Source organism: Anomaloglossus baeobatrachus, chromosome 5, assembly GCF_048569485.1.
Source record: "Anomaloglossus baeobatrachus isolate aAnoBae1 chromosome 5, aAnoBae1.hap1, whole genome shotgun sequence".
NCBI lineage: Eukaryota > Metazoa > Chordata > Amphibia > Anura > Aromobatidae > Anomaloglossus > Anomaloglossus baeobatrachus.
The window spans coordinates 529,447,777-529,465,939 of record NC_134357.1 but is presented as its reverse complement, the minus strand read 5'-3'; the positions used below and the strand labels follow the sequence as shown (position 1 = coordinate 529,465,939).

At 44.8% G+C, this 18,163-nt stretch overlaps 1 protein-coding gene across 1 annotated transcript in view; it reads right to left on the bottom strand.

The window, feature by feature from the left end:
- Window positions 1-18,163, bottom strand: part of LOC142312910 (uncharacterized) — a 186,098-nt gene that overhangs the window by 80,042 nt on the left and 87,893 nt on the right. The window contains exon 14 of the mRNA XM_075351898.1: window positions 8,273-8,860. Within this exon, the coding sequence (XP_075208013.1) occupies window positions 8,273-8,860 (588 nt within the window). The remainder of the gene's footprint in view (window positions 1-8,272; window positions 8,861-18,163) is intronic.

Here is an 18,163-nt window from a genome sequence, read left to right as displayed (position 1 = left end):
GACATCATACCTGGAAGGAGCCCGTACATTCTAGCATCAATCGTAGCTATATGGCTGCTCTCTGCTTACAGGACCTGTGATGATGTCACATGGAGGGGAGGAGTCAGGGGGTCACATGATCAGCTCCTCAGTGTATGCAGGACTCTGCTGTGCTGGGTGTCATAGTGCTGGGTGAGGGGAAGGTTATGTGTGGGGTCAGGAGGGGTTTACAGTGTGGATGTAGCAGAGCCGTGTGTATACGTGCCGTATGGAGCAGAGCCGTGTGTGTACGAGGTGTACGGAGCGGAGCTGTGTGTGTACGAGGTGTACGGAGCGGAGCCGTGTGTGTACGAGGTGTGCGGAGCGGAGCCGTGTGTGTACGAGGTGTACGGAGCGGAACCATGTGTATACAGTGTGAGCGGAGCTGTGTGTGTACGAGGTGTGTAGAGTGGAGACGTGTGTGTACGAGGTGTACAGAGTGAAGCCGTGCGTGTACGAGGTGTGCAGGGTGGAGCCGTGTGTGTACGAGGTGTGCAGGGTGGAGCCGCGTGTGTACGAGGTGTGCAGGGTGGAGCCGTGTGTGTACGAGGTGTGCAGGGTGGAGCCGTGTGTGTACGAGGTGTGCAGGGTGGAGCCGTGTGTGTACGAGGTGTGCAGGGTGGAGCCGTGTGTGTACGAGGTGTGCAGGGTGGAGCCGCGTGTGTACGAGGTGTGCAGGGTGGAGCCGCGTGTGTACGAGGTGTGCAGGGTGGAGCCGCGTGTGTACGAGGTGTGCAGGGTGGAGCCGCGTGTGTACGAGGTGTGCAGGGTGGAGCCGTGTGTGTACGAGGTGTGCAGGGTGGAGCCGTGTGTGTACGAGGTGTGCAGGGTGGAGCCGCGTGTGTACGAGGTGTGCAGGGTGGAGCCGCGTGTGTACGAGGTGTGCAGAGTGGAGCCGTGTGTGTACGAGGTGTGCAGGGTGGAGCCGCGTGTGTACGAGGTGTGCAGAGTGGAGCCGCGTGTGTACGAGGTGTGCAGGGTGGAGCCGCGTGTGTACGAGGTGTGCAGGGTGGAGCCGCGTGTGTACGAGGTGTGCAGGGTGGAGCCGCGTGTGTACGAGGTGTGCAGGGTGGAGCCGTGTGTGTACGAGGTGTGCAGGGTGGAGCTGTGTGTGTACGAGGTGTGCAGGGTGGAGCTGTGTGTGTACGAGGTGTACAGAGTAGAGCTGTGTGTGTATGATGTATTTAGAGCTGTGTGTGGAGTAGACCATGCTCAGAGCCAAGTGTATATGGAGCAGAGCCATGCGTGTACAACGTAAGTATGGAGTGGAACTGTGTGTGTACGACGTGTATGATGTGTACGATATGTACAGAGGGAAGCTCTGTGTGTACGAAGTGGAGCCGTGTTTACAATGTGTGCAGAGTGGAGCCATATGTGTATAACTTGTATGGAGCGGAGCCATCTGTGTACAGAGCACAGCCATGTGTACGACGTGTATGAAGCGGAGTTATGCTTGAACAACATCTACGGAGCGGAGCCGTGTGGTATGTGTACAGACTTGATCTGTGTGTGTACGACGTGATAGATTTGGCAAAGCCGGTGATGTCATGCTAGTCACTACACAAACAAGCCATGAGCCAGGGTAGCCGAAAGATTCCAAGAGAGCACAATGTGAACAAAGGGAACTGACAAAGGCATAGTCGGGTCACGGTCCGGGGTCGGAATAGCAGGAGGATGTTGGATAAAACCAAATGGACAAAGCAAACAGATGGTCTGAGGAGGTCCAAGCTCTGGCAGCAATTAATCAAAACACAGAGCACAGATGAACAAAGCCAACATGCACCAATGAGCGAAATGCTAAAACTGGCAGAGATCGGGGATTAACTGCTCAGCTGGGAAATTATAGAGAACGGAAAACACCTGCCAGAACCTCCAGCACAAGAGGAAGAGTCAGAAAAGAAGACAACACTGAAGGAACAAATTCTTTTAAAAGAGATCTTTGGAAAACATTAGGGATACGAAGAGACTAAAGAAGTTTTAACCTAAAGGCAACTGGATTGACTTCCTCCACAATCTCATATGGGCCAGTAAATTTAGGACCCAACTTCACTGATGGCACTTTCTGTCTAATACTTCTAAATGCTACTCGTTACCTTCTCTCTCCTATTTCTGTCCTCACATCCTACATACAACCAATAGCTCGTAAGGGCACCCAAAAGGTTACTGTCTAAAGACCAAATCATTCATCTTTATATGTAACCAATAAATTAGCATAACAATGGCTGGCCAGATCTACAAGTGTGCTTCACCTCTTGTGTCCCCCTTCTTCCCCATAGATTGTAAGCTTTCCAGCAGAGCCATCATTCCTACTGTAGCTGTTGAATTATGTACTATTTTGTTTTGTTTTTGTCTATACAACCGGAATATGTTAGCGCTATATAAATAAACATTATTAATATTATTATTAATATAACCAAACCTTATCACCTACCTTTAAAGGGAACCTGTCACCAATTTGTTGCCCTATAAGCTGCGGCCACCACCATAACATGCTGTATATAAGAGCCCAGGCCGCTGTGAGAACATAAAAAACACTTTATAAGGCCGGCTTCTCACTTGCGATTAACTCGCACGAGTGCAATGCGAGAAATTCTCGCATTGCACTCGGACCCATGTTGATCAATGAGGCAGCTCCCATCTGCTAATTTTTACTCGGTCCAAATCGGACTGAGAAAACAAATCGCAGCATGCTGCGTTTTGGTGAGTTTCACGTGCGAGTCACTCCAATGAAACTCTATGGTTGCGTTGAAAACAACGGATGTCACACGGATGGCACACACACCATCCTAGTGACATGCGTTTCTCTAAATACATTTATCGCATGTTGCAGAAAACACTGGAAATGAGTGAGGTCTGTAGATGTCGGTCAATTTCTATCTCTCTCTTTCGGTCTCTCTGTCTCTGTCTCCCTGTCGTCGGTCTCTATCTCTCTCTGTCTATCTATCCCTCTCCCCCCCTCTCATACTCACCGATCCCCGAGCACCGGCGCTGCACAGCTGTCACAAAGACGCCTCTGTGACCCAATTCCACCGCAGCGCGACCGTTAGGTAAGTATTATAAAGTGTTTTTTATGTAGTCACAGCGGCCTGGGCTCTTATATACAACATGTTAGAATGCTGTATATAAGAGCCCTGTGGTGGTGGCCGCAGCTTATAGCCAAAAAAAGTGGTGAAAGATTCCCTTTAAGTGTTTACACTCTGAGTGTGAATTCCACTGTTATCCTCTGGACAAGGTTCTGTAATAACGGCATCCTATCAACAGCAACAATATAAAGGGGTCCTTCCAATGTAACTGTCCCTAATCCTAGTTTCAAAACCAGTCATGAATCAATGAAGTTGGCTGCAGACCCACAATCAATAAAAGAAAATGCTGATGACTGATTTTGGAAAAGTAGTTAATGTTCAGCAGTACTTTATCTGAGTACTGAAAAGGTACCTGGAAGTCTAAGTAACATCCTCGACAATCACCCAGACTTAGGCATTTCAAGTCAGCTTACTTGCTTGAGGACATGCCGAGAAGTCCTTAAGGGAATGTCCAGCTCGATCACAATAGAGGCAGAGTCCGAGATCTCTTCAATGTCTCTTCTCAACAGCTCTAGAGCTGGCTGCTCCTACCTTCAAAGTTCTGCCGAAAGTCATTGGACCAACTCGGAATGAATGACCTAAACTTCCTATCTTTTAACATCTCTGCCAAATTCTACAGTCCATAGGAATGGCCTGAGTCGTAGCCTCCCCCAAGGAACAAGGTGGTGTAGACAGAGCCAGAGCATTCTTAATGGTATCCAAAAGGCTTACCTAACCAAATTTGGGAGGGTTTCAGCTTTCAAAAGAGTAATTTATGAAACCAATGGATGAATTTAAAGTCAGGTTATAAGCTTTTATTTACAAAACATGGATAAGCAACAGATCTTTTGTCAGGGACTGTAATTTCTGTACAGACTTAAAGACCCTAATCGCACAACAAACAGAACTACCTCTGACCTGGCTCCCTAAAAGGCCACTGAGGAGTTTCTCATGCCTCCTGAAGGAGAAGAGGTGAGGCTACCAGACACTACCTGCAAGGGGAGAAGGTAGTGTGCAAGAACAAACAAAAACCTAGAGTACGATAAACGTCAACAAGTTTGAATATAGTGTAGGGACTTGTAAGTGTAGGAACCCTTGATGATTGGGTTATGAGCTTATGTATTTTGGCCAAAATATGGACCAATATCTCACTTTAATAAATATAATTTTATATTATGTTTTATTGCACAGCCACATTAGTGTGCATGTTTAATACCAACAACCACCCCCTCCATGAAATGGTTGGCTGCGAGTGGATGTCTCATCGGTATTCGGCACCTGTGTTATCCCCACCTTTATCATAGGGGGCCTGCTGCATCCTGTGAGTGCTATTTAACCCCTATTGGCTAAATGCTTTTTCTGGGTGGTTCTTTTGCTTTTTTTCTTCCCAAAGTTCTCCTCTACTGACAGTAGTCAGGAATTCTGAATCTTCTGACGTGCAATTGGTCTCTCCCAGACCAGTGGTAGCACTTTCTGAAAAATTTTCAGGGGGAGAAAGACCAGTTTAGAGTTTTCAGGGAGAGCTGTAAACTATTTTTACCTTGTGAACCTGGTCTTCAGAGAATGAGTTCCACTGGGATTAATCATGTCTCTATTGCAAGAAGGCTGTCAGACTTGGACATTTTCTTTGTTTTCACTAGCCACAGAATGGTCTTTTGTTGACACCTTTTATGATGCATTAGGGATAATCTATGATGAACCTGATAGGATCCAGGTGGAAGAGACAAAGATCATGAACCAGAATCAATGGGGCTGCGCTGCTGAAGACTATAGTTTCACGTTGCGGCAATGGTCCTCTCAAGTTCCGGGAATTAAGCAGCTATCAGGTGCCAGCTCAACAAAGTTTCTGCAAAGCTGAAATATTGATCATTTAATGAACACAGAAAGGTCAGAGTTTGGCAACACAAACGTTTTGTCGCCCACAGAAAGTAATGTGAAATTCAAACAAATAATTAACTTCTAATACAAAGATATGTTGCATAACATTGGTGAATGAAGTTGTGGTGCTATTAGAGCCATATTTAATATTTTGTGTGACTTCAATGAGCTTGAAGAACTGCATCCATGCGGTTCAACAATGATTCATACAATTTATTGATGAAGTCATCAGGAATAGCAAAGAATGCAGTCTTACATGCCTCCCAGAGTTCATCTAGATTCTTTGGTTTTGTTTTCCAAGCTTCCTCTTTCATCCTACCCCAAACATGCTCAATGATGTTCATGTCTGGTGACTGGGCTGGCCAGTCCTTGAGCACCTTGATCTTCTTTGCCAGGAGGAACTTTTTTGTAGAGATGGATGTACGAGATGGATCACCATCCTGCTGCAGAATTTGACCCCTTTTATGATTGGGAATGTAAGAGGTAGCTAATACATCTTGCTATTTTAGGCTATTGATATTGCCTTCCACCTTGCAAATGTTTCGCACACCCATACTGAATGTAACCCCAGACCATGATCTTTCCACCACCAAACTTAACTGTTTTCTGGATCCATATGGGCTCCCGTAGGTCTCCTGCAGTATTTGCAGCGGCTATGTTGTAATTCAACTGAAGATTCATCAGAGAAATCCACTTTCGGCCACTTTTCCAGCATCCATCTGTTTAGCAGGCTATGGGACTTGGCAAATGGCACACGGTTTTTTAATTGCCTTTTGTTTAGTGCTGGCTTCTGGGCACTAATTCGATCATGGAGGCCATTTTGAGACAGAATCATACAAACTGTTCTAGTTGACACAGGGACTTGAGGTGACCAAGCCTTTTGGAGCTCTGTTGCAGTCGAAGAGGGGCTGGCTTTAGATTTTGTAACCAACAAACATTCCTCCTGAGCAGTTGTCTTGCGGGGTCTGCCGGACCTGAGCTTGTCAAAAACATCTCCAGTCTCTTCAAATCTTTTTTTAATTCTTTGTACTTGATGCTGAGACACATTAAAGGTGCCAGCCACTTCTGAGTGGATCTGGTCTTCAGCCTCTTGATAATCAAGGCTTTGGTCGCAGGGTGCATTTTTGGCATGTTGTAGGTGGTCAAGTTGCAGTTCAACTGAAGTTTTGGGGTGCTGGGTTTCTTTTCATACACACCCACTAATTAACCGATCATTTAGTGAGCACAGGTAAGGATGTAAACTAGGATTAGGTGCATTATATGACAAGGTGACAAAACTTTTGTCTTGCCAAAATCTGACCTTTCTGTGTTCATTAAATGATCAATATTTCAGCTTTGCAGCAACTTTATTTTCATAACCTAAAACAAATTTGGGAGGGTTTCAGCTTTCAAAAGAGTAATTTATAAAACCAATGGATTACTTTAAGGTCAGGTTATAAGCTTTTATTTACATAACATGGATAAGCGACAGAACTTTTGTCAGGGACTGTAGATGGATGCAACCGCACCTTCCCCTTTTCCTTTACCCTTGTGTGCATGTGATATGTGTTCATAACAGTACCAGGTCAAAAATTAGAGAGGTTTACTCATTTACCAAATTGAACCAGGAGATTGTGCTTCCCCATTTTTCTCAGGACAAATTATAAAATGCCTCTCCCATCATACATCTATTGGATGATAAAAGGTCAGAATTACCTTACCTACATCGTTCTTCAGAATTCTGGATGGACTTGCATCCTTTTATTCAATTCCAAGGAAAGAATAAGAGCCAAAGAGTAAGTAGAGCTTCTCTATCCAGCGGGTTGTAGAATTCTATAATCCTTTGCTATAAACTGGAAGGCTTCCAATCACTTATTGTCCAGGCACATTGTACATGCTCTAGAGCAGCTTCTTAGGCGGAATCCAAATATATTCCTCTAGATCAAAGATGCAAAACTGCAAAGTGGTCAACACCATCCACCTTTATTAAAAAGTATAGACTAGACATGACAGTGAGCTCAGTCTTTTGCAAGAGATAGTTGAAGAAGGCTGCTCTTTAGTTTCCTCCTTATTTATATTACTTATTAAATCCCATACTGTGCTGCATAGGACGTCCAGGAAAGGTTAAAAATTTGTTACCAAACGTTTTAATTTCCTGGAGACTGTAAGCAGCACAGGATTCCTCCCAATAATTTTATTGGTACATACTAACTCAAGACTAATTGATTCACCGGACCTTATATAATGGGAGTCATTTTTGCTGCTAATAACTGCTAATTGTCTCTCCTATTGTATCAGTATTGTACTATTTATTTATTTTACTCACTTATATACGTTATTAATTCCACAGCGCTTTACAGACATGATCATCACTGTCCCCATTGGGTATTTGGAGTAAACTTAACCCCCCATACTGTGCTGCTTACAGACTCCAGGAAACGAAAATTTCAGGTAACAAATTTTAATGTTTCTACATAGGATCCATTTAACATCAGAAAAATTGTCACAGATGTATAACAAAGGAGACCCCAAATATAAGATTAAGTTGAACGACACCCAGATAATGAATATATAAATGTATATCTGTGAAGTATTCAGTACACATGGAATATTCAGTTTTATTTGCTTTTAAGATAACAGATGTCTATTAGTAGTTGCTTATATTTTAGTGTAATTTGTAACTTGCTTTCTCTTTTACTCATTTGCTGTTACCTTCACTCTCTGGTATCTGTTTTTTCATACGGCTGGATAAAATATATGGTTCTTTTCTGTGGTTTTTTTTGGTGGTCAGCCAAATATGATTTTTAGGGTAGACCCTGGTTTCAGCGATGTATGACTGACTAGGCTGCTTGCTGTACATTAAAAAACAACATTGCTTTTTTATTAGGAGTATTGCTAGAGGACAGGGTGTCTCGTGCCATATTGTCCTCCTGTTCTGTGTAACTACACCACCATCACTTATTAGCAGCTTTCTGTCAATGTACAGCATACACAGAAATCTGCCAATAAGTGGTGTGGGAGTGGTTATACAGAACTCTTTCAGAACACTACTCACGTAGATCTTCAGTGGAAAAACAATGATTTTAGCAATATTGCAGCCTAGCAGACCAGTAAGTGATACTTACTGGTCTCTATCTGTAAGTGATACTTACAGGGTCTCTATCTCTACATTATGCTGTTTTCACATTATACAACCACCTGGTGGTAGATTTTATTTCTCACCTTCTAAGTAAGATTATGGATTATATCCGTGTGAGATTTTTGATGTTCAAGAGAATACGATTTGTGGGTAAAACATATCCCACATTATGAATATGGCATCTCCCTTAAATGACTTCCCTGGTGTTTAACAAAACTTGATTTGCTTGTAAAACATTTCTCACATTCTGAACATGAATATGGCTTCTCCCCTGTGTGCGTTCTCTGGTGTTTAACAAGATTTGATTTACGTGGAAAACATTTAAGACATTCTGAACATGAAAAAGGCTTCTCCCCTGTGTGACTTTTATGGTGTCTAACAAGATGTGATTTCTGGTTAAAATATTTCCCACATTCTGAACATGAATATGGCTTTTCACCCGTGTGAGTTCTTTGGTGTATAACAAGATTTGATTTACGTGCACAACATTTTCCACATTCTGAACATGAATATGGCTTCTCCCCTGTGTGAATTCTCTGATGTTCCACAAGACCAGATTTATGTGCCCAACATTTCCCGCATTCTGTACATGAATATGGCTTCTCCCCTGTGTGAATTCTCTGGTGTATAACAAGATTCGTCTTATCTGAATAATATTTCCCACATTCTGAACATAAATATGGCTTCTTCCCGGTGTGCAATTTCTGGTGTTTAACGAGATTTGATTTATCTATAAAACAATTTCCACATTCAGAACAGGAATATGGCTTTTCCCCTGTGTGAACTCTCTCATGTCTAAGAAGCTCTGATTTATGGCTGAAATATTTCCCACATTCTAAACAACAAAATCTTTTCTCCTCTGTGTGACATTTTTGATGTGCAACAAAAGACGTTTTTAAGGAAAAACTTTTTCCATATTGTGATCTTGAAAATGGCTTTTTTGCTGTAAGAGCAGCTTGATTTTTAATGTATCTTTTGTGACTCTTATTTTTCTTACTAGCTTGTGATGAATGAGTAGATAGAAGTTCTTTAAAAGGATCAGATGATAGATCTTTGCTATGAAGGGATGATGGGATATCTGGAGTAATGGCATTCACTTCCGTTATATTTTGTGTGATATCAAAGTCATCGGGTTTAAACATTGTAGATCTCCTGTCACAGTCATCTGCCAAGAAAAAAAAAATAGTATTTTTGAATAAAATATACATTTCTAAAATATCCATAGAAATTGCAAGACAAAAACAGCTAAAGAACTAACATTAGACCTCAGAGCAAGAACCAGTAGATCATCTGTTCATTCTGGCTCCAAAATATTGGAATAAGCCACTAAAAATGACATATAGGCCTAAATGATACCAATGAAAGTTGACATTCTCCCTGAAAAAAAAAACACAAAAAAACCTTGCATCACCTCCACTTACGTCCATAATTTGTCAACGGGAAAAAAAAACAAATAAAAGAGAAAAAAAATGATTGTATTAGCTTTCCAGGATTTATGGGTCTATTGTTTATATTTGACTATATAAAGGAAAGACTGAAGAAGAGATACAAATAAAGTAAATTCACACTTGGCTCTCACTGCACATGGAATGTTGGTTCATCATAACAGCAATGTCCACCACAAAGTTTATATTTTTCGTCATCTGATTTTCAAAGTAGTAAGTAAATTCTAAGTAATTCTAAGTAAGATCTAAGCAGCTAAGGGTCAGAATTTTCTCATTCCAAAGGGCAGCATGGATCCTCTGGGCTGTAAGTTCTGGCCGAGACAGATCTCACTCCCACAGAAGGACTTCCAATGCACAAACTAATAGGAAATGTTTTGGCTGGAAGAGCATGTAGTGGTCTAGTGGAAAAATGGTGGCCACTTAATTATAATATGGTCGAGCTACTCCAACAATAAGGCAGCCACAGTCAGTGACTGGAAAGAATCTGTGACTTCTCTGTTTTTAGTGGTTACTACTCACCTGGGTAATCATATGTAGGATTCTCCTCTTTACACCACTCATCATACCTCACATATGTCTCTGTAGTATTAATATGGGTCAGCTGTTTACCCTGAAAGATATATTGTAAAAGTAACAGACAGATGGAGAAGTCACATCTGTGATCAGCTCTAATCCTGCCATCTCCACCGCTCTCATTACACAAGTATAAAACAGATAATACTGGTGGATAAAACAAGACTGAGCACAAGACCTTCACAGCCGTCTACACATCATAGGGAGATTTCATGACACCTTCTCTCCATCTACCTGATGATCTTGAGGAACATTGGGATTTTCATATTTACAGTCCTGTGGAAAAAGAGGACGGGGACATCTCTCCGGTGTTGTCCTCTCACTGGATAGAACTGGAGGAAATGCATACAGAGACTGAATTCATTCTTTACATACAGATAATTATAGGCTGTGTATATTTAGTCCTGTGTATTACCTGGTGATGTCAGGGGCAGGGGAACCTCTAATATGGTGTGCTTGTACAGATCTTTGTGTTCTTCTAAATACTCCCATTCTTCCATGGAGAAATAGATGGCGACATCCTGACACCTTATAGGAACCTGACACACAATGATACCGTCATAACCCCGATTCCCTTCATAGTGTTACTGTATAATGTCCCAGCATTCCCAGCAGTGTCACCTCTCCAGTAAGCAGCTCAATCATCTTGTAGGTGAGTTGTAGGATCTTCTGGTCATTGATTTCCTCATGAATCAGGGGGTGAGGTGGAGGCCCCTTGATTGGGCTCAGGGGTCTTCCCCATCCCTCAGACACAGGGGCTTTACTGTGTTCACTAGAGTTCTTTTTCACTACTGTGTAATCCTGGTTATGGAGAGACACAGTAATAAATCTCACTACAGACATTTCCAGAATCCTCACCTCTACAGTTCTGTCCATCAGTTATTCCAATAGATAAGAATGATGTAATGTGACGACATCAGAATCTCTCACCTCCCCGGTAAGCTGGAAGAGAATCTCTAGGGTGAGGTGTATCATCCTGTCCACCATCTTGTCCCCGTCCATACCCATCCTTGACGGGTTAATCAGGAAAATTATATTACATAGGAGATCTCCACAGACAGGATCCAATATTGTAATGACCTTTATGGGAAGAAGATGATGATGTAACATCAAAATGTTCTCATGTAATAATAGAATTACTGGAGATAATAAGGAGAAACATATGAGGAGATATAATATGAAGATGTGTTCGAGGATCGTATACTATAAAATGAGTTGATTTGCTGACTAAAGGCCGCTTTACAAGCTGCAATATCGTTACCTATATCGCTAGCGTGCGTACCCGCCCCCATCGTTTGTGCGACACGGGCATATCGCTACCCGTGGCGCACAACATCGCGCGGACCTGTCACACTACTTACCTGCCTAGCGACGTCGCTGTGACCGGCAAACTGCCTCCTTTCTAAGGGGGCGGTTCGTTCATCGTCACAGCAACGTCACTAAGTGGCCGCCCAATCAAAGCGGAGGGGCGGAGATGAGCGGGAAGTAACATCCCGCCCACCTCCTTCCTTACGCATTGCCGGTGGACGCAGGTAAGGATAGGTTCTTCGTTCCTGCGGTGTCACACATAGCGATGAGTGCTGCAGCAGGAACGACGAACAACATCGTTACTGCAGCAGCGACAATAATTGAGATTAGGGGGGGGGATATTACCGATTAGCGATTTTGAACGTTTTTGCAACGATTCAAAATCGCAAATAGATGTGTCACACGCAACGACATCGCTAACGCAGCCGGATCTGGGTCACAAAATCCGTGACCCCAACGACATCGCTTTAGCAATGTCGTAGCGTGTAAAGCCACCTGAAGACATCTCCTCCTCCCTGCTCTCAATCACTGGCTATGTCAGGAACAGCTTCAGCCACTGACTGGCTGTAGGGATCACAGCACAGGTTCATCAAGAATTACTAGAAAATACAGAGACTGGGGGTGGGGGGTGACCCAAGCAGTGGTAGCACAGGAGTAGTGGGGATTTTTTATTTTATCATTACTAATATTACTATTATATTATTTTACAGTATTCAGGTTTTTCTCTGTTATATCTACTTATAAATCCTATATATTTTAGACCACACACACACCAAAAAGTTTCTTCCTCTGAATACGTTTCGCATAGACTTTTTTCCATAACGCTGATTCTTTTCTCATTTGCCGACGCTGGAAACATCCTTAGCAATACTGCAGGAGATATTCATTACAGGAGAAATGCGAAATAACGACTTCATGAGGGCAACATCTTCATTTTCTACTATGGCTCTATAAACATATTTGTCCAAAGTCCGTCACTGACTACATCCCCACCAGACGCCTATATAAGTTTCCCATCCACGCCAGAGAGCTGAAAGAGAGCATCCATTATATCTGAGACACATAGAGGAGGGAGGAGGCTTCTGTTCTGGGGGGCCTAACAATGGTACCCTAGAATGGTGACATTAAAAATTTAATGCGAAAAAACAACCTAAAATTCAACTACGTTAAGAAGAGAAAGTTTTTTCTTCTGGAATAAAATATCCCCAGAATGTCTCCATTACAGTGTTCAGCTCAGACCGCAGATAACGGCCCCTCTGTTACGGGGCAGAGTGACAAATTGGGGACACCTAGGCTGACCCTCAGACTGAGGACCCTGCGCTGTTGCTCAGCTCAGAGGTACGCTTGATGGTAGAGAGGTCTGAGTCGCCATCATGACCCTAACTCCTGTCCAAGCCCTGGAATAACTCCCCTCCCCCTCCTCCACCCAAGGGGTGAGGCAGTACCATAGTCACAAACCCCACAACAAACAGACAGGGGAGAAACCAAAACTCGTATACATGGCAAGCAAACACAAAGGAGCGACAATATGTGCACAGGTGAAAATAACGTAAAAAAGGGAAGTAAACTGACAACCGGGAAACTTCCACACCGCACAATAAAACACACCACAGATCACCACAATAAGACCGGAATCGCTGCACAAGCTGGAGCCATAATTGGCACAGACTGAAAGAAACCGGTAGCTTAAATAGGAAGCGGACAGCTGCACGTGGCAAATAGCAACCTGAGCTCATAGTTCCTGCTCACCAGTCTGTATGAATTAACTCCTGCAGGGCTGAAGACCAATAAACCTGAATCGGCAAATGCCCGACTCTGGCTGAACAACTGTGAAGCATCAGGTTGCTTGTCAGACTCTGTAGTGTGAACAGAGTCTGACGCCGCGGTGCCATCAAGTGCGTGCAAAGCCAAACATTGCATGACACCCTCATACATCTATTACCCCTGCCAACCGGCTGAATCTACATTTCCAGACTAGGGAAACTGGTTCAGGAGATCGGTCCTGTGTCCTGAGGTCATCAGTATCTGCAGCAAGAATGGGGGAAGGGAGGATTTATATATTAGGGGATGGGGAGGATCAGACCATATAGTGGGGGGCATATTGTAAAATCATATAACGTGTGGGACCAAGACAGGAATTTGTGTTTCCATGTTTTCTTATCGATCATTGTTGGATCATCTGTGTCTATCAGAAAAAAAGAACAGAAAACTTTTGACTCTGAAACTGGGAATATGAAATCATGCAATGTCTCAGTAGTGAAGGAGTTAATGCGCCTTGTGCCCAGTAATGGGAATCTCCACATACCTCCACCTGCAGAGCCGCACACTAGATATATTGTAGATGCTAGAGTGTACAGGCTCCTTCCAGGTATGACGTAATTTCAACACGCCCCTATCACGTGATAGGGTGAATGTTCAAAATGCAGTCTGACGTTTCCAGCCGGAATAAACATAATTTTTAAGTCCACATAGGCATGGAGCTGTTTATAATAGAAGCGGGGTCTGGGGTAAGAGCTCCAGATGGGGAAGGAGGGTGCAGGGGGGGCTAAGCCCGCCTTTGCATCATAGTGGGGAAGGAAGCAGCACCACGCCCACCAACCAAGCAAGTAACCTGGAAGGAGCCCATACATTCTAGGCTCAACCACTAGATACAGTATATGGCTGCTCTGTGCTTACAGGACCTGTGATGATGTCACATGGAGGGGAGAAGTCAGGGGTCACATGATCAGCTTTGCTGTGCTGGGTGTCATGGTGCAGGACAGGGGTTGGCTCCAGGTTTTCGAGGGCCCTGGGCTAAAGAGTCTCAACGGGCCCCATGCACAAGTACATGCACCTAAACAGATACGTAGACATACAGGCATACTATACATACAAATACATATTTGAAGACAAATTCACAAAAATATACATAAACAGGCATAAAAATATACACCGTCATATGCACTAAGATACATAGGTATACACATCATACATGCACACACAGACATATTAGAGATATTTTTATTATGGGGAAAGCCAGCAGCAGCCTCCTCACCTCCCCTGCTAGTCTCCCATCCAGCTGCTCCTGAGCATATGACTGTGCAGTGCACACGGCATGATGGCCATGACTTGAAATTAGAAATGTCTGGCACTGTGCACACTGTGATTGCTGTATATACTGTATATGACAGGAGACATGGGAGCTACAGTATATACAGTGGGGGGGGGACGAAGTATTTAGTCAGCCACCAATTGTGCAAGTTCTCCCACTTAAAAAGATGAGAGAGGCCTGTAATTGACACCATAGGTACACCACAACTACAGTGACTTGCAAAAGTATTTAGCTCCCTTGAATTTTTCAACCCTTTTCCCACATTTCAGGCTTCAGACATAGAGATAACATTTTTAATGTTATAGTGAAGAATTAGCAAGTGCGACACAATTGTGAAATGTATTGTTTATTTTAAACTTTTTAAAAAACTAAATAACTGAAAATTGGTGCGTGCAATATTATTCGTCCCTTTTACTTTCAGTGCTGCAAATTCACTCCAGAAGTTCATTGAGGAGCTCTGAATGATCCAATGTTGTCCTAAATGACTGATGATGATAAATATAAGCCACCTGTGTGTAATCAAGTCTCCGTATAAATGCACCTGCTCTGTGATAGTCTCAGTGTTCTGTTTAAATCACAGAGAGCTTAATGAAGACCAAGGAACACAACGGGCAGGTCCGTGATACTGTTGTGGAGAAATTTATAGCCGGATTTGGTTGCAAAAAGATTTCCAAAACTTTAAACATCCCAAGGAGCACTGTGCAAGCGATCATATTGAAATGGAAGGAGTACCATACCACTGCAAATCTACCAAGACCCGGCCGTCCATCCAAACTTTCATCTCAAACAAGTAGAAGACTGATCAGAGATGCAGCCAAGAGGGCCATGATCACTCTGGATGAACTGCAGAGATGTACAGCTGACGTGGGAGAGTCTGTCCATAGGACAACAGTCAGTCATACACTGATCAAATCTGGCCTTTATGGAACAGTGGCAAGGAAAAAGCTATTTCTCAAAGATATCCATAAAAAGTGTTATTTAAAGTTTGCCACAAGCCACCTGGGAGACACACCAAACATGTGGAAGAAGGTGCTCTGGTCATATAAAACCAAAATCAAACTATTTGGGCACAATGCCAAACGATATGTTTGGTATAAAAGTAACACAGCTCATCACACTGAGCACACCATCCCCACTGTCAAACATGGTGGTGGCAGCATCATAGTTTGGGCCTGCTTTTCTTCAGCAGGGACAGGGAAGATGGTTAAAACTGATGGGAAGGACTTCCTGTTTCGGCGCTGAGGATGTAGGACGTGTGGTGAGAAGCTCCTGCACCTGCAAGAGATCATACTAAGAATCAGGGACGGATTTGTGCCCATCCAACACCCCAAAGACACAGCTGCTGGGGGATAGCTGCCTCTGCAAGAGACTCCCTGAGAAAAAGCTGGGTGAGAGACAGATTGAGGATCTGGCAGACGCACTGGGGTAGAGACTAGAGGATCCCCTGCTGTGGAGACTGCCGCTGATATCCCTCGCTCTGGCCAGATTACAGGGAGGAAGACAGAACACAACAGTGCTGGGCTAGAGCCTGCCATTAAAGGAGTTGTCCGACATTAGCTTAACAAAATTTTTTAGTTTATCTGTGCTGTATTGTCATATAAATCACACCTACATTGTTATTTTTTGTTTTCTAACTTTTGTTCCTCTTGAATTATCCCTTTATTCTCGGCAGCTTCTTGTTTACATTCAGCACAAGCAAACATGACCACTTCCTGTGCAAAACCTCAGTCAGAGCTGTCACCACCCACCCCAGTGTCCAGCCCCACCCTCTGCCAGCCCTCTGTACACACAGTCCCTGTCAGTATTCTGCCCCAGCACCTGACCTGGTATCACTACAGCATTGCAAATAACAGCCCCACATCGGGCACACGCACACATATGGCTCTGTACCGCACACGCACACATTTGGCTCTGCACACGCACACATATGGCTCTGTACCGCACACGCACACATATGGCTCTGCACACGCACACGCACACATGACTGCACACGCACACGCAGACATATGGCTCTGCACCGCACACATATGGCTCTGCACCGCACATGCACACATATGGCTCTGCACATCACACGCACACATATGGCTCTGCACACATATGGCTCTGCACCGCACACGCACACATATGGCTCTGTACCGCACACGCACACATATGGCTCTGCACCGCACACATATGGCTCTGCACACGCACACATATGGCTCTGCACCGCACACGCACACATATGGCTCTGTACCGCACACGCATACATATGGCTCTGTACCGCACACGCACACATATGGCTCTGCACCGCACACATATGGCTCTGCACACGCACACATATGGCTCTGCACCGCACACGCACACATATGGCTCTGTACCGCACACGCACACATATGGCTCTGTACCGCACACGCACACATATGGCTCTGCACCGCACACGCACACATATGGTTCTGCACCGCACACGCACACATATGGCTCTGTACCTCACACGCACACATATGGCTCTGCACCCGCACACATATGGCTCTGCACCGCACACGCACACGCACACATATGGCTCTGTACCGCACACGCACACATATGGCTCTGTACCTCACACGCACACATATGGCTCTGCACCGCACACGCACACATATGGCTCTGCACACGCACACATATGGCTCTGCACCGTACACGCACACATGGCTCTGCACACGCACACATATGGCTCTGTACCTCACACGCACACATATGGCTCTGCACCTCACACGCAGACATATGGCTCTGCACCGCACACGCACACATATGGCTCTGCACACGCAGACATATGGCTCTGCACCGTACACGCACACACATGGCTCTGCACACGCACACATATGGCTCTGTACCTCACACGCACACATATGGCTCTGCACCGCACAAGCACACATATGGCTCTGCACACGCACACATATGGCTCTGCACCGTACACGCACACACATGGCTCTGCACACGCACACATATGGCTCTGCACCTCACACGCACACATATGGCTCTGCACACGCACACATATGGCTCTGCAACCCCCCCATCCCCATCCCCATCGGGAACACATGTGGAGTACATACTCACCTGTCCTCGGTCCCCGCCGCTCCTGCACGTTCGCGCGCTGTCTGTGCTCTCTTCAGCACAGTAGTGACGTCATCGCTGTGCTGAAGAGAGCACAGACAGCCGGAGGGACAGTGATGAGAAGCAGCGCTGCGCTGCTTCTCATCAGCACTTTCAAATGTACCGGCATCGGTGATCTGTGATGCCGGTACATTTGAATGTGTGATCCTGAGCAGGGGCCCGGTGCTGGAGCTGACACCATGGCAGCTGCCGCCAGGCCCCGCCCCCAGGTCACGGACCCCACAGCAGTGCAGGGGGAGGTTACTGGAGGTGCGGGGGAATGTGTGGGAGGGTGTAGGGAAGGGGGGCGGGGACTCATCACACTGTACAGCCCAGCAGGGAGGCGACATGCTGTTCCACATTTGCATGTCAACATGGCCCTGCCCATGTTGACATGAAATGACCGGAAGCAGCAAAATCGCGGCAGGAGAGGGGCTGACAGCAGGGCAGGTAAGTGCTCTCTATCTACTTACCTGCCCCAATGTAGCCCAATAGGGAAATAAAAAAAAAATGTCAAAGAAGCCAGATAACCCCTTTAAGAGCTGAGGCCAGGGACAGAAAC